At 33.5% G+C, this 25,990-nt stretch overlaps 1 protein-coding gene across 2 annotated transcripts in view; it reads right to left on the reverse strand.

The window, feature by feature from the left end:
* The window catches only part of EDIL3 (EGF like repeats and discoidin domains 3), a 391,875-nt gene that overhangs the window by 23,437 nt on the left and 342,448 nt on the right, over positions 1-25,990 (reverse strand). For both annotated transcript variants that reach the window (XM_069492261.1, XM_069492262.1), the window contains one exon: positions 1,033-1,188. In XM_069492261.1, the coding sequence (XP_069348362.1) occupies positions 1,033-1,188 (156 nt within the window). The remainder of the gene's footprint in view (positions 1-1,032; positions 1,189-25,990) is intronic.

Below are 25,990 nucleotides of genomic sequence, written 5' to 3' on the forward strand. Positions count from 1 at the left end.
AGTGTTTTTGAGGAAATTTATAAATTATTTGCCTTGAATATTTGAAGTAAGAAAGATGTTTTCAACCTTCCTGTTGGTTAATAGTGAAATAACAGTAAGGGGGGAAAAAAAAAGGCTACATGACATGGAAAAAATCATTATTAATTCAGAAATACTTAGTATGTATAAAAGAATTCATTATATTTTTCCCAAAATTCTTGAGCTAAGAGTTTTTATTGATGTCTTCAGATAGTTGACATTCTTTGCACAAAGACTCTAAGCAATGAATTAACTCAATTTAGTTACAGTACAACTGAGGTTATATTTTAACACCTGATCCCAATTAGTCATTGATTTTGCCCCTGAGCACATTCATTCTCAAGGGTCCCACAGATAATGAGACCAGTAGATACTATTAAAAGATGTTCACAATGGTAAGAAAGTTTTTAAAAATATTTAGAAATTGTATGGTGCAGAATTGTATATTATGTATGTATATTGGTGTATACATTTATGATTAAAAACAGATTATATATTTCAAAGGAAAATTAAATCTATTAAAATACAATCAAGGAAACTGAGCAAGTATCTCATTTTTTATTTTGATGAGCTATATAATCAAAATTGGTCTATTTAAAAAATTCCTAATTGTCACAATAATCAAGAAAATTTAAAATGTTTAAAAATAATTTGGTACCCTATGAAATATTTTTCTCCAAAGAAAATTTTTTCTAACACCAGCAATTATTTTAATAAAGAAAATAAGAGTAGCATGTGCTCAAATATAATGTGAATCTTATATAGTCAGATCTTAGATAATTGATAATATGGAAAATGTTATCAGCAAAACAATTTTTTTCCTATAGGTTGCACCATTACATACTGGACTACAAACTCCTTTATAGTAATATTCTTTGAAAACTTTTTATTTAACATACATTTTCAGTATACGTAGATATTTTCAGAACAAATATATAAGCAGTTCATTCAATTAAACTTGGATACAATCTGATCCTCCACTTCTGAACTTTATAAATCACTTGGATGACTTACCTTATCTTTCCTTTGCTTTTCATCCTGGTATACAGTCCAGTGTTCTCCATCATTGCTGTAAGCTAGTTTATAGGAACCGACGAACTGTACATGACCAAAATCTTTAGCTCCTTGTGTAATGATGCCAGTCACTTTGGTAGGAACAAGAAGATCCACCTAAAAGAAGGAAAAGACATAATTTAAATGCAACGATTGAGTCTTATAAATTTGCAAGTGTTTGAACTCAAGAGATTAAAAACCATATATGCTAAAACCCAAAATCAGCCTAGTTATTTGTATTTTGAAACCAATGACTGAGTCTATGGTTGGCTTATAGTTTTGATTATGCCACTGGATAAATGTAGACCAAGACTCCTTGAACAACTATTTTGGCCATTTTAAAATAAAATGATGGTAACTTCAGTCAACCAGTTAATTTTAAATTAAACTGATTCATTTATTTGTGTGGTTTTATGTAAGTGAGATAGGACAGAACTAGCAAGGCTGCTCTTCTAGAGATTGATCTTATCTCCAAGAATTTGTGATTATAATTCAATAAACTGACTCTATAGGTTAATTCAATAAAAATAAAAATAAAATTATAGCTGTGTACACATCAGGAACAAACATGGTATTAGACATTTCATCATTAAACATTAAATAATAAGTCATTCCTGTTTCCATGAATTTTAATCAATTCAATAATATATAATTGAGTAATAATTAGTAATCATTGTCCAATGAAAATCTCCTTTTAGAAACTACAATCCTAAAAAGTCAAGTATTCTTCAAAAATGAAGGAAGATTAAAAATATGCATTCTTGCCTTGTGGGATCTGTGCTCATAATGTATTCTTTTCTGCCAAATATATACTTAAAGGACATGAGACCTGTGGCAATTTCATTAGCATTAAATTCATCAAAATGTAATTGAAATGCAAAAGGTAGGGATAATTTTCATCAAAGAAGAATGTATAACATAGAATAGTTCAATGTTTCCCTCTTTGTTCTCTAATTCTTCCCTGCATTGTTTCTTACATCATATACTGCTAATTTAAAAAAAAGAAAAATCTATAAAGCTTTGTTTTCCATGTGGACGACTCTTACAAGAACCTTACCTTTCATTTTATTTATGTTCCTTCATCTACAGCTTCCGCTCTCCTCTTATAATAGCTGCCCACTTCCACCTATTTCCTGTGACTAAGTGCCTGGCTACATCCTTGATCTTATCATCTTTAACTGTCACGATCCCCTGTGTGATCTTGGTGCTTTCAACCACTGTGTCCTTTGGTTTCTATTTTAGGTCCTCTATCCTGTGAGATGTAAGGTAGTTACAAATAGACAGTCATGGGTCAGACACAGGGCATGAATGAGAAAAGAAAGTTAGAGAGGATGCATAGAATAAGACCATATTTAGTGACAGAGATCCTCATCAGTAAAGATGTGAAAAAAGTCCCCAGTGTGTCACAGCCTGTGAATATAAATATTTTTTAATTCACCTGGGCTTTTTGCTCACTTTTTGGAACACGTGTCAAAGACATTAGGCTCAGATTGAGCAACAGATTAAGACAGACTATTTTTAACGCTTTATTAAAACATTTAATAAAATTTATCAAAACTCAAAAGTTATTTTGTTTGCTATTTTCCAAACATGGATTATATCATCTAAAATATCTTGTGCATCCAGCAGAAATACGGGATGGTAAAATTATGATATCCTGGGAAGGAAACGGTTAATGTTTCACATCATGCTAAGTGTTTTCTTGCATGTCCTCATTTCCTCATTTAATCCTCTCAATGACCATGTCAGGTAGGATATAATCTCCACTTTATAGATGAGGGCATGGATACCCAGACAGGTAACATTACATGATGTGTGATCCAAAAATAAACAAGAAATAAAGGAGGATCCCAGATTCAAATCCATGTCTTTCTGATTCAAAGGTTTACCACACTTGGGGATTCTTAGAGTAATGGAGCAGTCATTGATTTTCCCAGTGGGTGATCACTCATTGATCACTCATATTTTCACTCAGTGATTTCTTCCCATTCCTTGTGACTACTGCAGAAATTTCTAAAGAATCACCACACCCATGAAACTGACAAAAAGCAATCTTGGATTTACAATGTTATCAAAGCCCTGTGTTTTATTATGAATTTCCTCTCTGTTCTTCGGCTGTTTGGGCTTAAAAATATGGATTACTTTTGTGGTCCTGAATCCAAATCTTATTGCACAGAGGCACCAGGGCAAAGCTGCTATTCTTCAATGTGTTCTTAGTGTTGCTGGCTCTCCATAAATGGTTAAAAAAAAACCTTGCAGAGCTCTGTGTCACTATATTGCCACCACAAGCTGGAAACACATAGGAACTCAGTGTCACCAAGGATATGGACACCTCTAGGGCTGAATTCTTCAGGCCTTAAAATTCTATAAGTCCTTAGCTAAGATGACACAATGAGGAGACTTCTAGCATCCCTTTTTCTGTGGTATTTTTTAAAAGTCAGTTGGGTTTCCTGCTGGGTGGAGATGTTTTCTCCTTAATTTGTGTGTCTTGGCTCTTTACAACAGATATGTTTTTCTCCCACTCTAACTGCTCCCCTTCTCCAACATTTTTTTTTCTATCTAGAAATGTTTTTCTTTTTTGTTCCAGTTAAGCCAGCCTCTCTGCTTAAATAGTTAGCAATCTGTTTCAAGCTGGATTTTGTCCTAAAATTTGCTACATTAAACTTAAAATACGAGGCCTAAGCAAACCTTCTTTCAGTACAAAAATAATCAGCAACTCATACTTAACATGAGGTTGCTGAAACAGGCCATGAACAGAACTCACCCTGAGAAACACTTAGACCACATAACTCTAAAATTCAGCATGTGGGATGATTCTAGAAAAGCCCATTCCTCAGGAGCCAATGATTGCCCCTTGTCTAGGACCACTTTGCCCTTTTGTAGATCTTCTGGGGTAAAGATGAACTACAAAAATGCCTTACAAAATACCTTCTGCTTTTTTAGACCCTCATCTCCCAAAATTTGGCTAAAGTAGCTCAGGTTATTTAGGAAAGCAGGCCGGCTTATTAGTAGACATTTGGCTTAGTGCACTGTGCTCATGTCTAGATCTGTCTTAAATGTGCCTTACATGTAATGGGCCCTCAATAAAAGTTTTTCTGGTTGAGCAGGAGCTATTTCCTCAGTATGTTCTGTGGACAAGAACCAATCCATGGTTAAGGATGCCACTAAGTCTTTCTCCTAGTTTTCCTGTGTGGGTGTTTCCTGTCAAGGAAACACAGTGTCACCTTTGTAGCTTCCATTTTTTTACGGGAGAAGGCAACTGCTTTAAAAAAAATCCTCTCCAGTCTTCAGGAATTTGATCATGACAGTCAGTCTATTCTAGTGGAGTTGGATGGTTTGGGGTCCTGAACTGGCTATATGCCCTGGTGCAAGCTACTATACCTCTCTACATCTCAGTTTCCTCATTTGAAAAATGAGAATAATAATCCCCATAGGATTTTATGAGGATGAGTTAATACTTATTAAGTGTGTATAGCAATATGTAGACTCTAGTAAATGTTATAGAAAACCTTGATAACAATAAGATGAAATAAATAAATCCAAGGGAATAATTTAATATCAGTCTTAGAGTACCTTGTTAGAAGGCTATAGAAATAGGGAAATGAGTGGCTAGATTGTTCCAGAAACAACTTCTGGTTCATAATATATTTTATTCATCTTCTCAGGATGTATACAAACATAGTCATTTCATCGTTACTTAAAGTAGAGAAAATGTGAAACAATTTCACTTCCCATTTATGAGTGAAATAGTTAACTAAAATTAATGTAACAAATTTTGTAGAAACTTATGTATCCCTATTTAAATATTGGTTATGTTGCAGCAACAAAATGGTTGCAAAATAATATTAAAAGAGAAAATTAGATTCCAAATTGTATTGAGTGATTTATTTCATTCTTAGAGTCAAAACAAGAGAAAGGATATTTATGGAAATGAGGCTTACATGATACAAAAGTAAACAAAAAAAGTATTTAATGAGAGTTATGTAGGAATATAAATCTTTTGTTGTAAAACATTTGTACTGTTTTAGCAAAGCATACATAGTTTTAGAAAATGTCTAAATTAGACAAATGATGTAGAAAGTCTGTGAACATTATTCTGAGAAGGGTCAAGATAAACTACATTTCAGACACCTGCACAGCACCTTGATGTTGGCTCCCTGGAAGAAGATGGGGCAGACTAGAAAAGTAATCTGATTTTTCTTGAAGGTGTGAGGAAAATGAAAAGTGATACAGATAAACAGGTGTACAAGAAAAGTAAACACAGGCTAGAGATTTATCACAGAAATGTACCACTCAGCTGCATTTAAAATGCTCTAGTTTTTGCCTTAATATGTTTTATTTTGGATTATGTAATTTATAACTTCATGGAGCTTTATAAAATTAACTTGTTAAACAAATAACTTCAAAGCTACTTAATATAATTAAATAGTACAGTATTTGAAAATCACGGTATAAGCAAAATATTTAGATAATATTTTGGTTTCAATCAAGAATTTTTTACCTTAACATTATGATCATGACTCAGAAGTTGAATGAGTTAAAATGGCGTACGCAATATAGGAATCCTTAAAATCATGTCAGCTTTACTAGTTCTTGAGGAACCTTCCAAATGTAGTTCTCAGGAAAGTGTTTAAGAAAACTCAACCAGGCTTCATTAAAACTCCATGTGTAAAAATAGTTCTAAATAAAAGTCCATCTATCGAGACCTTCTCACTAAATCTCAAAGAAGTTTAAAATATAAAAACAGCCAAAATTATAAATTTTATTAATAAACATATTTAGAGTATATGATATTATAATGATTGAATCTAATGCTCTTGTATTGATTTACTTAAGTCATGATATACAAAGAGAAATAACTTGAATTTATGTCCTTTTTGTAACTAAGCAGATCTTCGTAATATGCTATATAATTTTATTTTGAAATTCTTTTTGAAAAACGATTCTAAAATAATTATAGTTATAAGCATCTAAAATTGACATCAAGGTAATAGGTTAGCTATTGTTCAATTTTTTTAAGACCTATGTCAGAGAGAATAAAACATCTTTGAAGAAAATATAAAACTTTGAAAACTCTTAGGGAACAAAATAATACTTTTCTTAGTGGGTTATTCAAAGTGACTTTCTGCTGAGTTCATCAAAACTAAGATCACCCTGGGAAAGCAGAATTAACATATCTTCTCTAATTTGCCTTTCTCGCCTGATTTTGATTAGGCTGGGAACTTTGACTTATTCCATGAATTAAAAATTCAGGGTGGTGTCTAATTGAATTAGTCTATAATTGATAGGGTCATTATTAATTGGTTAATGGAGATTTAATACAAGTCTTTGATCAAAGAGCATAATGATATCCATTAAAGATTATTCAGATACACCTAATTACAGCAGTGCCAAAACATAAAGGAAGTAGAAAACAAAGAAAATTATCAGTAAATGAACTGCATGTGATTTAGAAAACAATTACATAACTTTTAAATAGGAATTCAAATAATTTGTTATTTAGCACTTTTTGATAGCTCAGTGTGAGTGTTCCCTAGGTAAGCATTGTGTCAGCATCTTTTGTATAGCCAAGGATTCAGTGCACTGGCGATCAAACTTCATGCACTTCAGTAGCTAGAATTTACTTGATTGTTTACATGTGAAAAAGCTGTTTGAATATATATATTTGACAATTATTTTACCAAATATAATTTTATCAAGGTGTATTTGTATAACTGTTACATATTTTAGAGACTGGCATTTATAAACAAAAAACATCTATGTACAAGTATGTTCATCAATTATGTATAAATTACATAAACCTTCTTGTTCTGTGACAAATAAATAAAAATCATGAGAACTGAAAATAAAACATCCAGAGAGTAAGGTATAACTGCAATGGTAAATAACATTGCATATTCCAAATATTGAGGCCCTTGAAAATTAGGGAAGTTGGAAGAATACACAATGCGTCTTTGTGCACTGTGCTTGCCGGAGGATGTAGATATAAAAGTTAACCATTGCCACAATTTATAAATCATCCACAGAGTCCTGCACATCATTTTGTTTCATCAGGTCATGTGAGCTTTAATTCTAGATTTTTCAGCCTTAACTGGATATGTGCATGTTTTATGGTGATTCATTTTTAGGCTAAAACAAAAACAACAATGAAAAGAAACCTAGATGTAACTTTTTTCCCCTGACCTTACCGAAGGAAGTGGGAAAGGGCATGGCCTCTCAGGAATCATGCATGAGGTAAATGCTTCAGATTGCTTTGAGAAAAACGTACCAACAATGTCAGCAGTAGAAAAACAGCCCAGGTCAGCGCAGAGTTCCAAAGAGATTGGAGGGGAGAGGAGAGGGAGATGACTCAGCAGGAAGAGAACTGCCTGCAGATTATGGGGTGAGGAGCCACTGACACAGAAAGTGCACTGACCCAAAGGATGACTTCTTAAAAAAATCTTTTGTCCAAAGGACAGAGTATACATACGCTATGGATAAAAGGGCTACAAATTATTTCCATTCAAATGCATGGTCAGTGACACTGTCAGCGTTATATTTGTATAAGAAGGACAACCAGGCGCCGGTGGATCTTGTGGGGCTATCTAGTTCCTCAGCCCTTCAGTAACCACAAATTGTAACTGTAGTCTTAGACAGCCTCATCAAAAGCCAGGGTTATAGATTTTTCTCATTGATTATTCATAAAGTCAACATGCTTTACCTATTCATATTTATATTAATTAATTTATTGTGTATATATATTTCATCTATATTTTTCTGTTATTGATGTAATTTCCATTTGTTTTTTTCTCTGTGAAAATAAGAAGCAGCTGTTATATACTTGAAACTCTAATCTCACCAAGGTTCTCTTTGAGCTCTCACTATCTATTTCCTATTTATTCTCCTTAATATAGTGTTCAAGGTCTTATGAGCTTATTAAATGGTAAAATATAAAACCAGGTGCTGGATGCTGATAAATATCTAAATATGATTTAAAAATGAGCATATTTTAATTAATTCCTACAGTACAATGTGGCCTGAATATATCTATAATGAAGCCCAAGAAAGGTATATGGCTACCAGTTACAATGTTCAGGCTTGAATATAAGGTATAAAACTTTTGTAAAATATTTTGTTCTTGACTCCATGAGCATAGCAAGATACTCATACTTTCCTTCTTTTGAGAAATGGCATTATGTTTAAGGGACTCATATATAGCTTGTCTCAGAAATTACACAGGGGCTAATTTCTTTGTGCAATCAGCTCCAAATAACCTCATATTTTAAAAATCACATTCTTTAACTCTAAAACTATTCATGCACTGTATTTTCTATTACTATAAACTAGCTCATAAAGCACAGTCTTAAATTAGGTATGGTATTAATAAATCACTTGAAACAAACTCATTACATTAAACTTAATTTTTTTCGCATATGTATTCAAGATTTTAAAAACTTCCCAAGTTGTAGCTCACTTCACTGAAGGCTCACTTTTAGATTTAAATAAAGAATGTTATAAGATACCTCCATCTGTTGAACATTTTTGACCTGTCTTTGATAAATGATGGGAGGCTTCAGGCTCAAAGCTGCATTTTAAATGCAACTTGAAAAAAAACAATCAGAAGTGACAGAAAGTAGAAGTATAATTCCTTTTTATTGGATATTTTAAGTGTTTAAGGATTCAGAAATTCAAAGATTTTTTAATGAAATTCAGATACTGATTTAAACAAAGAAAAGAATCCTGTAAAAAAATCATTAGATAGAATGACACTAAAAGTATAATATCAGAAAATTATTTTACAACAGAACCTCTCAGCAAAGAAGCATAAAAACAAAAACAGAAATTGAAAAAATTGTTCAACCTCATAAATAACTCACAAGATTTGTCTCTTGGGTTTCTGGCTTGTACCTAAACAGGTTATTTTGACATATTTTTCCAATTATGGAGAAATCTGTTACATTTTAAGAAATGCTAAAGTATATATTAGTTTAGGAATCATAATATAAGCTTTGACACATCTGTATGTTAAACAAAATCACCAAAGGCCCAAAACAAATGGCTTCTCAAAGTCTCCTTAAAAGGAGAAGCAGCACTCAGAACAGAGGTCACACATATAATTTACTGCTATGTTAATATTTTATATTCTGAAAAACATGGCCTTGTGTTGGGATGCAATGCTTCCAACTGTTTCGTAGAGACATAAACCACAATGATGCCAATGTACTTCAGGAACAAGAAATGTCGTCATTGGAGATATTGAAAGGTAACTTGTGAAGAATACTGTTGAAATAACACATTCTTTTGAAAACCTTCATGTCATAGCAACTAACGTGCTGTATTTTCAAGGTGGAAATAATAATTAAAAATAATTCAAGGAGAGAGAAGAAGCAAGATGGCTGAATAGAACCCTCCAGTGATCATTCTCCCACAAGAACACCAAATTCAATAATGATCCATACAAGAGAGCACCTTCATAAGAACCAAAAATTAGGTGAGCAATCACAGTACCTGGTTTTAACATCATATCAAGGAAAGAGACTCTGGGGATGGAAGGAAAAAGAGTCTTGCATTGCCGATGCCACCCTTTCCTAGTCTCCTAGCTGCGATGCATCATTGTGCCAGGTGGAGAGAGAATGTATGTGCCTGACAGAGGGACAGTGAAATGATTGTGGGACTTTGCATTGGAACTCAGGGCCACCTTGTCACAGGGGAACACAGCACAGGGCAGAATTCTGCCAGGACACATGGAAGGAGCATTTAGACCAGCCCTGCCACAGTGGAATCCTCTACCCCAGTGGTAGAAACCTAAGTTCTGGTAGCTCCACCAGCAGCTGAAGAAAGTGGCCTGAGGTCCAGAATAAATTCATAAGGCAGTCAGGCCACAGAGACTGCAGTCCTTGGGCAACTCCTGCGACTGCACTGGCCGGGAGTCAGTGCACTTGGGGTGCATACGTTCCCTAATTTTTCTGACTTAATTTAATACACATCATATGGCTGTACCAAAACATCATATGTACCTATAAATATATACAACTATTATGTACCCATAATAATTTTAACAAATTAAAATAAAAAATCCAATAATATAACCCAGGTATTAATTAATGTGTCTAACATTTCAGCCCAGAGAAGGCTTTTTGATATAGCTTTTTTTGGTAGATATATTTGATTAGATTGAGAACTTTCCTTTTATTATTTATTTGTTACAAAAATTTTAAGTCACGAATAGGTGCTGATTTCTATGAAATTATATGTCTGTTTATATTGAGATAATTATGTAGCTTTTCCTTTAATTAATGAATTAATACATAATGAAATCCACAAAACCGACACCCAACCAACCTGTCTACCCTGTCCTTTCGCTTCTCCCAACAAAGGCTACCCAATCCTACATTGTCTATTCTTTTCTTGCTTTTTAAAATAGGGATTTATCAGATAAAAATGAACCCCTAAATGATAATCTTTAGTTTGAAGTTTTTTGAAAATTTATAACAAGTGTCATACATGAATCTTCTGGAACTTGCTCTTTGAATTCAGTATTACATTAATAAGATTCATCCATATATTTGTTTAGAGTTACAAATTTCATTTATTTTCACTGCTGCATAATATTCTATGTGTGCATATATGACAATATATTTATCCTTACTCTTGTCATTAGTATTTGATTGTTTCCAGTATTTGATTTTTGAAATCTGTGTGATGAATATTCTTGTTCTTATCTTTTGATAAAGATGCTTAAAATTTTTAATTGATAATGTTCCTAGGAATAAGTTTTTTTTGGTGGAAGAGTGTGTAAGTACAAATGATTTTTCCAAAATGGTTTTCCCCATTTGCACTACCACCATTAAGATATCAAAATTCTTCAGTTTTAATTAATGGCAGTAGGTTTGTTTAAAGTTAAAACATTTTATGTATTCCTGGAATAAATTCTCCCTTATTGGTAAACATATTTAAACTTTGTTGGATTCCACTTACCAATTTCTACTTAAGACTTTTACATCAATGTTCACAAGTGAAATTTCCAATCATTTTTTCTTGTATTCTCCTTGTCCAGTTTTGTTACCAGGAAACTGTAGTTTCACAAATTGATTTGGGAAGCTTTTCACTCTTTTGTCTTTTGTGGAGTAGTTTGTTTGACAAAAAGAGTACATGTTTTCTAAAAACTGTAAGGTCTCATTTAATGTCTTTAATAATAATAAGTCTATTCAGGGTTTCTTTCCTATTTTCTCACTTTTTCCCTACACATACAGGTTTTCTACTTGTTTGAGTAAATTTTGGTAATGTATTCTTTACTATAAAAATTTTTATTATGTTCTAAATGTATTGGCATAAAGATGTTTATATTAACATTTTCCTACTTGGTCTTTATTCCTGTCTAGTTTTTCATTGCATATTTTTTTCATTTTGTTTTCATTCTTTTGGATAATTTTGTCAAAAATTTGACAATTTTATTAGCTTTTTAAAGAAACAACATTTAAAGCTAGCAATAAAAGGTAACTTCGTTTAACTAATAATAGTTGTCTTATCATACATTTACAGCAATTATTAAATGTGGGGTGAAAGTATAGAAGCATCTCCTTAAAATCAGACAGTAGATATCATATTCATATGACATCCTGTTTTAAACAATGTAATGAAGTCTTTATCTAAAATAATAAGGGAAAGGAAATAATAAGCATAAAACAAATAAGAGAAACAAAATTACTGTTATGAGCATATGATATGATAGGAAAGGAAATAAACTTTACAATGAATGAGATAGTTTAGCAAGGTTACTTGATACAAGATCATTAAGCAGATATCCATAACATTTCTATTCACTAGCCTCATTCAATTAGAAAATGTAAATTTAAAAAACCCATTCATACCTCTTTTTCAAGCTCTGAGAAGGAACACTTATATACTGCTAGTGAGACTGCAAATTAGCACAATCTTTATGGAAAACAGTATGGAGATCCCTTAAAGTAATATATGTAGACCTACCATTTGATTCAGCAATCCCATTACTGGCTATCTATCCAAAGGAAAAGAAGTCATTTTATAAAAAAGACACCTGCACTTGAATGTTTATCACAGCACAATTCATAATTGCAAATATGTGGAATCAACCTAAGTGCCCATCAATTCACAAGTCAATAAAGAAAACATGGTATATATATACCAGGGAGTACTACTCAGCCATTAAAAAGAATGAAATAATGTCATTTGCAGCAACTCGGATGGAACTGGAGACCATTATTCTAAGTGGAGTATCTCAGTAATGGAAACCCAAACATATGTTCTCACTAATAAGTGGGAGCTAAATGATGGGTACACATAGGCACAAAGAGATGTAAAGTCATTGGAAACCAAGAAGAGGGGAGAGTAGGAGGTAGGGTAAGGGATGAAAACTTACCTATTGGGTACAGTGAATACTATTCTGGTAGTGGGAACACCCAAAACCCTGACTTAAGCATTATACAAGGTATACATGTAACAAATAGATTTGTACCCCCTTAATAGTTTGAAATTTAAAAAAAAGAAAAAAAGAAAAATCTCATTCAATATACTAACAATTTTTATGGCACTTATAGAATAAGTATCCATACAGAGATTTAAGCCCTTATGAAAGAACAATTTTAACACATTTGAATAACTTAACAGAATACCTAAATGAATAAAAAGACAGAGCATATATCATAAATGAGAAGCCTCAATATAGAGCAAAGATCTATTTACTCCAATTACTCTAAAATTCAGCACATTTCAAATCAAAATTCCTTTAGAATTTGAGAAATGTGGTAAACTTATCTGAAAACCTATGAAAATAAATGAAGGATCAAGAAAAACCCAGACAATTATTCATGGCTAGTGGTGGTGGTGGGGTGAGCAATAAGGGGCTATTGGCACTTAAGATTAAGACTTAAAGCAAGCAATGCTTTATAATTTAAATATTGTGATATTGTTATAAGGATAGATAAGTGGACATTCATAATAAAATAAAGACAGAAATAGAGTCATTTGCAAGTTTGGCATGTGATAGAGATGGGAGAATAACTCAATGGAAGTGGATAAAATAAATGATGCTGCAGAAATTGGCTATTAATAAAGAAAATAAATATCAGAGCTCCTTTTTCACCATATGCCAAAATAAATCCCAAAAGACTAAATCTCTTAAAAGAAAAAAAGCAAAACTTTAAATATTTCAGAAGAAAATATAGAAGCTAGTATTTGTGACATCAGGTAGAAAGTAATTTATAAACAAAACCCCAAAATGACACATTTTACTATATTGAAATGAAAATTTTCACACAACTAAAACATAATAAACTAAGTTAAAAGACAAATTAGAGCCGGGTAGAGAATATTCTTACAAAAGTCATAAGAACTATGATAAATCATTACAAAAAGCAAAAACAGACAAAAGAGAAATACGTAATTCAAAGGGTATGAATCTATACAATGAGATGTAAATGAAAAGATGACCAGTTTCACTAGTAATCAGGGAAATACAAACTACAACAGCACTTAGATTCTATTTCACATACAAAACCTAAAAGTTCAACAATACTAACTATTGGTGGGTAGACAGAGCAATAATAACTCTCAAGTCCTGGCTGGTGAAATTTCAAATTGACTTAACTTTGTAGGACAAATTAGTGATCTTTGGTGATGTTGAAAATGCACACCCCCATTGAGTCAGCAATTGCACTTCTAGATATATTTCTGAGATAAGCTACCACAAGTGACTATAAGGGGACGTATGCAATAAAATAATTATAGTAGTATTATAATATTGTAGCAAATAAATGTGAAAAAATATAGGTGAGTATCATCTGTTCTTTTTTTTTTTTTCCACCTGTTCTTTTTGATGTTTAGAGCACTTTTGAACATTTCTTATAAGGTATGTCTAGTGGTGACAAATTCCCTTAATGTTTGCTTATCTGGGAAGACTTTATTTCTTTTTCATTTCTGAAACACTGTTTGCAGCATACACAATTATTGGCTGACAATTATTCTGCTTAAGAAAACTAAAGATAGTTAGCAATTTTGGCTTTGGAGGTTTCTGCTGAGATGTCTGCTGTTAGTCTGATGGGTTTTCCTTTGTAAGTTACTTAATGTTTTTATCTCATGGCCCATAAGAGTTCCTCCTTCATTTTGACTTTGGCCAGTATAATGACTATGCACCTTGATGATATCTTTTTTTGCCATGAATCTCCCAGGTCTTCATTGAGCTTCTAGTATATGGTTGTCTAAACCTCTAGTAAGACCAGGGAAATTTTCTTCAGTTATTCCCTCAAATAAGTTTTTGAGGACTTTTGCTTCTTCTTCTTCTCCCTCAGGGATGCCTATGATTCTTGTGTTTGAGGGCTTTTTATAATTTCATATTTCTTAGAGACTTTGCTGATTTCTCTTAATTCTTTTTCCTTTATTTTTGACTCTCTGGATTAATTTGAAAGACTTGTCATCTGCTTGTTCTAGTTTATTTTTAAATTTTTCCACTGTGTTTTGCATTTCCCTTACTGAAATTTTCATTTCCAGAAGTTCTGAGGTTTTTCTTTAATACACCTATCTCTTCAGTAAAATTTTCATTCATTTTCTGAATTATTTTTCTGGTTTCTTTGAGTTGGATTTCTATTTTCTCTTGGATCTCATTGAGCTTCCTTACAATCTACATTTTTAATTCTTTACCTGTCATTACAGTATTTTCATTTTGGTTGGGATACATTGCTAAAGAGCTGGTGTGATCCTTGGTGGGGGGGTTATTTCAGTATTGTTTATTATTTACTGTAAAAATGCAATCAGAGCCAAGGCAATGAGACAAGAAAATCAAATAAAAAGCATCCAGACTGGAAAAGAAGTGAAACTATCTCTAAGTACAGAGGGCATAATCTTATATATAGAAAATTGCAAGGAATTCTACAAAAATTATTAGAACTAATAAATACAATTAACAAGTTTGTAGGATACACAATCCCTATACAAAAATCAATTTATTTCTATATCCTAGTGATGAACAGTCCAAAAGTGAAATTAAAAAAAATTGCATTTATAGTAGCATTGTAAATTTCAAAATAAAATATGTAGGTATAAATTCAACAAAGGAAGTATAGGACTTATACAGAAAAACTACAAAGTATTGTTCATAGAAATTAAGGAACACTTAAATTAATGGAAAGATATCTCATGGTCATGGATTGAAAGGCTTAATATTGTTATATATGACAATATTCCCTAAACTGATCTACAGATTCAACACAATCCCTATGAAAAGCTCAACTGGCTTCATTGCAGAAATTGGCAAGTTGATTTTAAAATTCATATGGAAAATCCAGAGACCAAAATAGCCTAAACAATCTTGAAAAAGAACAATGTCAAAGGATTCATACCTTCTGATTTCAAAGCTCACTATAAAGCTACAATAATCAAGACAGTGTCTTACTGGCATTTAATATATAGCCATGCAACCATTCTTGTTATATTAACAATAGCTGGATACTTTCTGGACAGCTCTTGTGTGTGTGTGTGTGTGTGTGTGTGTGTGTGTGTGTATGTATAAACGCACATACAGACTTAGAAATAAATATGATATAATGTTAAATTTGAGTATTATATTATTCTCAGTACATGACTGACATATTTTTATCATTAAAGAAAAACAGTATATTGTGTAACCCTGGGGAGAGAATGAAATAATCTTTGTCTTTGGTTTTGCTTCTTAAGCATTATGTAAGGTCATAGAGTCTTTTAAGGTATCAGTTAAATTTTTCTAGTAACACTGACAGTATATATTTAATTTTGTGGTATAATCTAAGGACACTAAATCTGAGAATGCAAACTAACTGATAATTAGGCAACTTCTAAATGATTTAAAAGAATCCCCTTTGCCCACAATATTGTAACTCTAGGCCTAGGAAAAGCTAATACCTGAAGTGTTTAAATTCAAAACTCTTATTTTTATTTTTTGCATTCTACGTGATATTTTTTATTACTATAGTCATATCATTAACATTGAGCCATTCATTTTAAAGAAAGACTTTGCCATTTTCTAGCTGAATTTATTTTGTATACTTGTTTTCAAATTTCTGTGTTCCTGCTGCTGCTGGCATAAAATAAATGTGGCAAAAACATGAAATAACAATGTAAGCTGTAATATTTCATAAATTATATTGTATTACCAAATTAGATTTTCCATAATGACAGATAGACTTCTCTACCATGGCAACTATATATAATTAAGTTACCTCCCATAAATGTTATCATTTTTCTGATTATAAGTTTTGCCAAAAAAAATCTAACTCATGTGCTTTAAAGATTTTTTTTTTGAAAACCATGCAGAACAGTAACAAAATTCAATGCAACTAATTTAGAAATACTTACTGGCTTCCCAATATGATTTACCATACCCTCTCAGTTTTCTTGACATGACATGATGCCTAGGACAGAGCCAGATTCTCAACACATTTTATTATGTCTTTATTTTTCCATTACTGAATGGGGCCAAAATTAATATGTCAATTAATATATCTATGTTTGATAATCATTTGAAACTTACACGTAAAGGGCCCTAAGCATTTCATTAAGCAATGTCTTCTCATTCCTTCAATTATTCTGTAGAAAATCTCTCCAATTTTCTCTACTTCCAGTCTTTCCCACATATTTGCCTTTGATGAGAATTTTGGCTGCTGTCTGTATATATATATATATTTGCTCTTTTTTCTCCCTGAGATTTTGAACTATTTGAAAACATACCATGAGGATCACATGTTTTTTTAAAGCTTTCCCTGGAATTCTCTTTGAAGTGGAGTTGACTTCTCTTCTGTTTTGTCTCTAGAGTAATAGTAAGAGTAATTTTTTGTAATAATAATTTTTATTGAGTACTTGTTATGTATCAGTAAATAGAGTGAGAATTCATATTATTCATTTAATACAACTCTGAGTTAGTTTCTACTGTTACCCAATTTTACAATCCAGGAAGCCTTAGAGAAGCTATGTGACTTTTTCAAGGTCACATAGTTGTAGGTGACAGAATCAAGATTTTCTACCAGGTCTACCTGATGCATGGCCTGTGTGCTGAGTTGTTCAGATTGTACCCTCCAGAACAGTCCCTGGTGGACAGTGCATAAGGGGAAACCAAGCTTTAGCCTGTGTTCTGGTCCCTAAGTTGTACACTCTTGAGTGGCTGTAGTGGCCTGAAAGAAGGGGAATCTTTTTTCTCATTGGTTTTCCCAAAAAGAGGTACTTTTTTATAATTCATTTGCTCTGAATAGAAAGCCCTTTTATAATTCCTTCAAAGGGAGCATATAATCTAGTATGGGTCTTAGATACTACAACCTTTGTTGTCAAGTATCATTTGATACTATTTTTAGTATATCCATCCATTATAATACATATCATATTGTGTTTGCAGTGATCTGTTTACAAATACTTGTCCTCTACTAGATTTTGTGCTCCTTGAATGCTCCCGTCATGTTTCTGCCATCATATCTTCCAAATTTATTGTAAGATCTGCACATATTAGTCATCCAGGATCATGCTTATTAGACAGGTGGGCAGATGAAATGAGAGAGACTGGGTCAGAAACAGAGGTTATGATTTGTTTTTAAAATGTAGCAGGGTCAACTTTTTTCATAAAGAGCAAGGAAAAAGCATGTGTAAATATCTGAAGAAATGTTTGAGTGAAGAAAAAGATATCTGGAGAGAAAAGCTTTAAGGTGGAGTGTCAAAGAATTTTACGTTTATACTCTATGGCACTGTGAATCTGGCAGCATTGTGCAGTACAAACTTTGTCAAGAAAAGATTAAAGTTCGTGAGAATGACTTTAACACTTTGTAGGTAATGCAGAATGAGATGAGGGTCCCTAGATTCATAGAGTGGTGTTGAGAACTGAAATCCCAGGGACAATCTGACAGGTGAAAGGATGGGGCCTTTCTTTATTTGCACTGTTAATTCAATCCAAGTTTAAATCACGATAAAGATCATCATATTGTCAGCCAATGACAACTTTCAGGAATAAGAGTACATTAACACATTGAGGTCAGAAATGGGTAGATAAGGGTCTAGGGATAGGGAGAGGAAAATACTAGAATATAAAGTTTGATGTTATTTTGCCGTGTAAGTGTTGGCATCAGGAGACTAAAGGAAGCAGTATGGTTTGGATTCTCTTGCTAGGACTGGAAAGGTAGACCATGCCAATTTGAACTCAGCATTGGCTGAAGAGGCCGGACCAGAGAAATGACAGACATAGGATGAAGAAGAGAGGCTTAGTCAGGGCGGTTGGTCCAGAATGTCTTGGGAAATAAGATGTTAAGATTGACAGATACAATTTCAGGGACCCAAGAGTGACAATAGACAGAAGAGATGTTACCGAAAGTTGCAGAAATCAGAGAAGTCCAGCCAGGTGTGCTGCATAGGAAGTAAAGTGTGTGGGAAAGAGTGGGTAAGAAATGGGGACTGCAAGGGGTTTTGGAAATGACTGGCAGCAAACAACAGATAAAGTTCCAAGAGACTAAATTTAGGAAGGGATCGAATATCATGAAAGGAATCAACTGGGAGACCAAACAGGGTTGTGATCCAAAGGAAGAAGTCAAAAATGCAGCAATTAAAAGCTGCCAATGGTCACAGAGAGAAACAGCAGCAACTCTAACAATGCCTGGCTGAGTTTCCATGACAGGGCTTTAAATGTCCACTGTCTAGGAAAAAGATTAGCTCCAGAATCTGGGGCTTTGGGAATAAACCTGCAAGTATGCACAAGGTGCCCTCAATTTGACGGCTGGGAGTTTACACAGGCAGGAAGCCAGGAAGATCATTATGCTCAATTCCATCTAGATCAATGACGATCTAAAAGTCCCGAACGGTGGGATGCACCCGATGTCATCTGCTCCGGCACTGTTCCTGGGATAAAATGCAACCCATTCCCCATTAGCACTCAAATAGCTCTGCCTATAACAGATTAGGTATTTTTTTTTCTTTTTTTTGAAGGAGAAGGGGATCAGGGCTTCCCTGCATGCAAAATACACCATAACACCAAGCCCTGATATTGTGTGCATGTGCACACACACGATGAATAAGCACAATATGGTTTCTATACTTCTGAGATTTCTTTGATTCTCTCCTCAAATATTCCCTTGATTCTTTCTTTTCTCATTCCAGCCTAAGTAAAAGGAAGAACATAGGAGAATGTAGAAGACCATGCCTACTTGTTGTCCACGGATTCTCTCTCATGCTAATTGTATGCTATATTCTCCTTGTGTTCATTACCCCAGAGAAGAATAATCAGGAATAAATATAATTAAAATCTCTCATGACTAATATAAGGTATTGAACCAGTTTTCTGTTCTGGCATAATGATTTTTCTGGTTTAGCAAGTTTTGCTATGGCATACCTGCTAAGAAAAATGTATATTTTTGTATATAATTTTGGTTGGACAAAATATTACTTAAAGACCTCATTCTTTTCTTCCTTCTTGGTTGTAAATGTGAAGTGTGGGTTTCCAGTGACAGGATTTAATTGAATTTAATTGTGGGGTTTGTATGTTGGTGCAGTGCCCAGAAAGCTTGGGGAAATGAGTAGTTTTTGTATACCAAAATAATAAATAAGGACCATACACCCTCTGTTCTAAAATTTCTTGCTTATCTCTGCTCCTGAAATCAATTTTTGGTTCAAAGAAAAAATATCACAGCTTATGCTTTGAAAAATAAGTAAATTGGTCTTGATTTTGTGTTTGCCTGAATGCTCTTGCTGTTTTATATATTTTACCTAGCACCAACTTGCTAGGTAAAGTTATTTTTAAATTCACTATATTAATTTATACAATTTAAAATCTGCTTTTCATAGTTGTATTTATGAATAAGTTTGTATTGGTATTTTAAGTATTAAAATTGACTTGTTTTGGGTCAGTCTGATGTTGGAATTAATGCACATTTTTACTTTTAGAGTCAACTAGGTTTACAGTGAAACATGAAATTTCATATTAAAAAGTATAGAGTTGTAATGCAGAGCACAAAAATAAAACCTGTAAAATAAGATTTTCTTTCACTAAGAAAAATGAAAGAGAGGTTAAGTACCCTGATTCAGAAATGAACATGTATATAAAATGTTGAATACCACTTCTTTTAATCTACTAATTAAATGGATACAATTAGCAAACCACTTCAACAATAAAAACTAAAACAACAGCTTGTATAAAACAGCTCAGTCATCAAATGCTCCCCAATACTTGCAAAATTTCTTATATTCTTACATATTAGCAAAATTCCAAATAACCAATATGTAGTTTATATAACACAGTTTCTTCCATCAAATGCTTTATGGTATAGAACTAAAACTATCAGATATGGATTTAAATCTTGAATCTGTTATGCATTAGTTTGATGATCTTAAGTTAATTAACTTCTCTGAACCTCAGCTGTAAAATGAGAAGCACAACTTAGAATATTTCTGAGGCTCCTTTCCATTTGAAAATCTCTGTGCTTCACTATACTTGCATGTTAATCAATAGAAGCTACCTCACTTTAATTTGTTTTTATACTCTATTTATCCAAATATCAATCTTTTATTTATTGAGTGTCTACTATGTGCCAGGCACCCAGATCACTACAGTCCCCAAGTGGGGCTTGAGTATAGCAAGCAAAGCAGACTTGTGTATACATATATTACAGCTCAGAGTAGGGGACTCCTTCAGCCACAGGAGCAAAGCATCTGTAGAGTGGAAAGCCAGCAGAGCTCGGGGAAACCTGAACATTGAAGGATTAGTAGGAGTTGGACAATGAAGAAAAAAGGGAAAGGCATTCTAGACCAGAAGTAAACTTGCAAATGTAAACTATCTTGAAAGGGCTTTATGTGTTTGGAGAAGAAAGATAATTTCCATGTGCCCGGAGCATAGAAGAGAATAACCAGGGGAGAGGGAGGCTGGAATGGAAAGTTTGAATAACTTTGTGAAGGAACTTCCTTAGTAACTAGCCATAGACTAAGGAATTGAAATTTTAACTTAAATGTGCTATATTAAAAGTAAAGGGAATTAGATTTTCATCATGTATTCCACTTGAACAAATCTTTTAACCTCTCTGGACTTTAGGTTTTTTTGTGAAATACATCATGAGACCTACCCTTTAGCACTACACTTCTGTTTTTTTTTTTTTTTCAATCTTTTTATGTTTACCTCTAAAACTGTGCAGTCTTTAGTTATAAATTGTTATATACCTCCCCAGTTTCAAATGGCTTGATTTGTTTGTCTCAAATAACATAAAAGTCTATTACCAATACATAACTTGTGAGTCCAGAATGCATTCCACTAACATTTTATGCCTTTTTAAAAGTAGCAGGCGTTCATATGGTATGATATAAATATTTTGACTTAGTGAGGCTACCAAATAGCATTCTATTTTTAATTTTCTGGTGACATTAGTATGCTAAATTTTTAATGTTTACTCTTTGTCAAAATATGTAGCAAATTTTTCACCAGCATTTCTGGAGAAATGCTAGGGAGACATTTCCTACATTACCTTTTAGGTGTGCTAGAAAGATGCAGCTGCTAAAAATCAATTTTCCATTTCTGAAAAGTGCAGATCCTTTGTGTATCTGCAGCTTATATTTCAAACAGTATTTACTTCTTACAGCTTAATCTTTTAAATGGTCACAGCAACTTTGCCTCATTGTCCATATATATGTCCGGTATACGCAGACTCATCACTTGTGTCCAAACCTCTGTGTCCTTGTTATAGTCTCTGAGGAGGAATAGCTACATATTCAACAGAGTCTGACAAAATAATGTAAAAAAAGCATTTTCACATTTCTTTGAGTTAAAAAATATAGGGAATATATATACATACATATATATCATTTATTAAGAATCTCAAATAGCACATATTATGTTATCAATAAATGTCTACTAGAAAACGAAATGGAACCTGAGCTGAAGCACCAATAGGAACAGAGTGAATGTCTACAGAATTCTCTTAGATAACAGTATCGTCTTCTGACTACACAGATGTACTTGCCTGCAATTTGCTTTTTCCCACTGAAAATGACCCCTCAGCTTTAGGAACTACCATTTTAAATCCACACTAACATTGATTATAAAGGAAACTTTGTAAGTTCTTTCTCATAACATAAGGTGAAAAGTAATTCAACAGCATTAAGGGAGCCAAAATCAACACGTTTGTGTGTTGACATTTTCAGTGATTTATGTGTTTATCAGACTGCTCAATAAAATAATGCATAATTACAAAATCTACTGACACATAAAAGAGAACTAATCATATTTTTCTGACTCAGGCAACTTCTTTTCAAAAGGTGAAAGGAAAACCACTCAGTTTTATATTACTACATGTAAATATATTTTCATCTGAAAAATTGCAAAAATCAATTAAGACTTTGCTACCGTAAGAGCAAGAGGAAAACAGTGCTTCTTTAATGTTTCTCTCTAGATTTGGTGCCTGTCCCATTTTGCACAGAGCTTATCTGTTCTAGCCAGGAATTGAGTGGAAGAGCTCTCTCTCTGTAGAGCTGGTACAGGTAGATTCAATGGGATCTTAGTCATTTATTGCCTGGGTTTTCCTGGGAAATCATGTATCTTCTCTGAGCTGTTTCCTCTCCTGTAAAGTAGGGTTCATAGCAACTGTCCCTGACCCCCTTATATAACTGTTTTCAGGGTCAGACGTGAGAGAGATGAAAATATTTCTGCATAGGTAAAATGCTATGTGAAAATATATTTTAAAATAATGTTCCTTTATATTTAGTCAAAAACACGTTTGTTCCTAAAGAGCAATATAAGCTGAGTCTCCTAGAAATAAAATGATGTCATTATAAAACACAACATAAAGGTGTAATCAAGAACAATAGCAGTTACATAATGACCATCAAGGATAACCTTTCTCAATCCTAGAACCAGTGCTTGTTCTGCTCAGCCTTTCAGGTCTGAAACCCTCTGAAAAGGAGTATTTTTACACCATTGAAAGATTATTTTAAGGAATAATAAAATCAAATATTAAGTCTTTTCTTTGCAAAGTTGACAAGGTTACAAAGTAAACTTCAGATTGCTTACTTTAACTTCTATGTACTTCAGGATAATAGAATAAATCACTAGAAGTGACATTATAGTTCTTCTTTAGATACTTTAAACTCTTAGAACTAAGCTTATGAAGACATATAATTCCTGTTTTATTTTAATAAATGGTAAACAAAGAGAAGCAGCAACTCCTCCCCATCTGTTCTTCCACATACAAGAAAAGATTAGCCCTGCTAGATAAAGATCTGGGATCTCACTGAGTTCTTTTTTGTACCCTCCCAACCCATGTGTTAAGTCTACCTCTGTTCCCTGTGTACAAATGCAAGGCTTTGCTAACAGTGCTATGCGAGAAAGATAGTTCCCAGATAGAAATGATATTTTGGCCAGAAGAATGTTGCTATTTATTTCTTTGCTGGTTCTGTCTTAAAATATGCGTTGTTCCTTATCATTTGGGAAGGGGAGATGGAGTGTCCTTGATGGTTCTTTTGGGTCTTTGTAGAATGTGTTCTAGGATCCATCCTTTGGATGAAAGAGGGCAAAGGAAAAAGGAGGACACAGGATGGCTAAAAGGATAGATCTTGTAAGAGAGATTTGAATAAAGCATGGACTTCCAGTGTAGTGGACAGAATTTAGGGTGGCTCCCATGATCTCCACTTGCCTGGTGTAAACTCTATTGTATGTTCCCCTTTCCTGAATGCAGATGATTTGCTTCTAAGCAGTAGAATATGGCAAAGATAACGGGATATCACGCCCTTGGTCATGTTAAATTATATAACACTCTATCTTAGTAGAGTAAGAACTAGCTGGCTTAATAAAGTCAGTGACCATGTTAAGAAGCCACCTAGTCAGAAATCGTGGGTGACCTCTAGGACATGAGGATAGCATCCAGCTGATAGCTAGCAAAAAGGCTGGATCCTCACACAGCACGAAAGAAAGGAATTCTCCCAACAACCTTAATGTGCTTAGAAGCAAATTTTTCCCCAGTCAAGCTTCCAGATGAGAGTGCAGCCCAGTCAATACCTTAACTGCAGCCTTCTGAGACCAGCAGAGCAGCTAGCTAAGCCATGCTTGGACTCCCAAGTCACAGAAACTGTGATATAATAAATATGTGCTCTTTTAATTCACAGTAATATATTACAAAGCATTACAAAATGAACATGCCAGATAACAGGAGGAAGTCAGAAAGATGACTTGGTGAAATTATTAAAAATGAAATAATAGAGAGAGAGATGAAGAAAGTAAGAGCTATAAAGCACATGGAAGCAGGGGGAATGGACAGCAGAAGAGCATTTTGCATTATTTACAAAGTATAAAGATCTGTATTTGTGAATAGAATGTAAAGCCAAAGCACTGCTGCACAGAATACTTTCAGAATACAAAGTCATTTTAACGTATCCTGTATTTTTCAGATTCTGAAGCTTTGCTTTATAAATGTTATCCCTGTATTGAATATTTCCTTTTCACAGCTTTGTTTAGAATTCCGATGTCAACTGGCCTACTCCCACTTCCTTTCCTTACCTGGTTGAATTGCAAGAAAACTGTTTTTTATAATAACATAAATAGTGAAATTTGACATTGTAAAAGTCCTTTTTGATAAAAGGGAAGACTATATGAAGTAGTTAAATCTTTTTTTTTTTTTAATTAGAAAAAGCTAGCTGTTCTTTCTGGTAACGAATTACTCTATTTTAATGTATCTGCCTCATCGATTCACCATCTGTTTCCAAATTTTGTCCAACACGTTTTTCTTCTTTGATCACACCTCTTACTTTATCACTTTTATTTAACTTCACGTGAACTTTATGAAAGTTAACATATTCACGCCCTGAGAACTGTACACACGATCGTAGTCTCTAGGTCATTCATTGCCAATTAGTTTTGGCAGTCATTTTGGCAATAAAGGGAACATGGTATCTGGACAACTTGATATTGATGGCACTGGGGAACAAGGGGAAACGTTGGGGTTGTATGGAATCACACCTGCCATTACAAACAGCATCTTTTAGGTTTTGGTAGGATGTTGACATGTAGTTGACTATCCGCCACCCTTATCACAGGAAGAACCTGAGAGTTCCTCACTGCTCTCTCTCCCCCACCTATCTTGGTGAGCGGTGCCTACCTTCCCAAAGTTCCTCATGCCAGAATTTGAGTGTACCCACATCCCCTGCTTCAGCAAACCTGCCCTCTAGCACCCATGGCCTCCAGGGTAATCCTGAGGTGCTGAGAAATGTAAGTAGAAAACCACTACATTTGGCAGAATTGTGGATTCAGATAATTTCCATTATATACTTTACAATCTATTTGTCTGCCTTTGGAGGTTTCAGAAAGCTTCAGCATGTGCAATGCACAGAGACTCAATGATGCTAGAATCATGGTAGATATTAAGATCTGTTGTCCCTGTGCTACATTTCTATGTGAAAATTCCTAGAATAGACTAGTAAAGAGCCTAAAGGTGAACTTTGTGTAACTTCATCTCAATTCATAATGGTGAAGAATTGAAAGAGTATAACACCTGTGTTCAGAAGTCCACATTATGAATTCTTTAGACTAAAAATCTGTGTTTATTCCATAGACACCAATAAAGGAAAATACTGATCTGGCAATTATCAGGTTGATTTAGACAATATGCTCCACAAACCTTCATAACTAAAATTAAATGCTCCCTTAATTTTCAAAAGCATCTACATAATACATGGCCTACCATAATCACGCCAATGAATGATTCAAAACATTGCTGTCTAGACACTGATTAACAAAGTAGCAAGGAAGAGACGGAGGCAAGTAAATAAATAGCTAAAAACAGAAATTTTTTACAAACTCCTAAGGCTTAAAATATGCTTATAGTCAGATTATTAAAACTATGTTCGTAGTCAATTCCAGATAATTTAGCAGAGAAGGCACTGAGATATCTGCACATATTTCAGTATTTAATTATTTTAAACAGAACCCAGG

Source organism: Eulemur rufifrons, chromosome 17, assembly GCF_041146395.1.
Source record: "Eulemur rufifrons isolate Redbay chromosome 17, OSU_ERuf_1, whole genome shotgun sequence".
Lineage (NCBI taxonomy): Eukaryota > Metazoa > Chordata > Mammalia > Primates > Lemuridae > Eulemur > Eulemur rufifrons.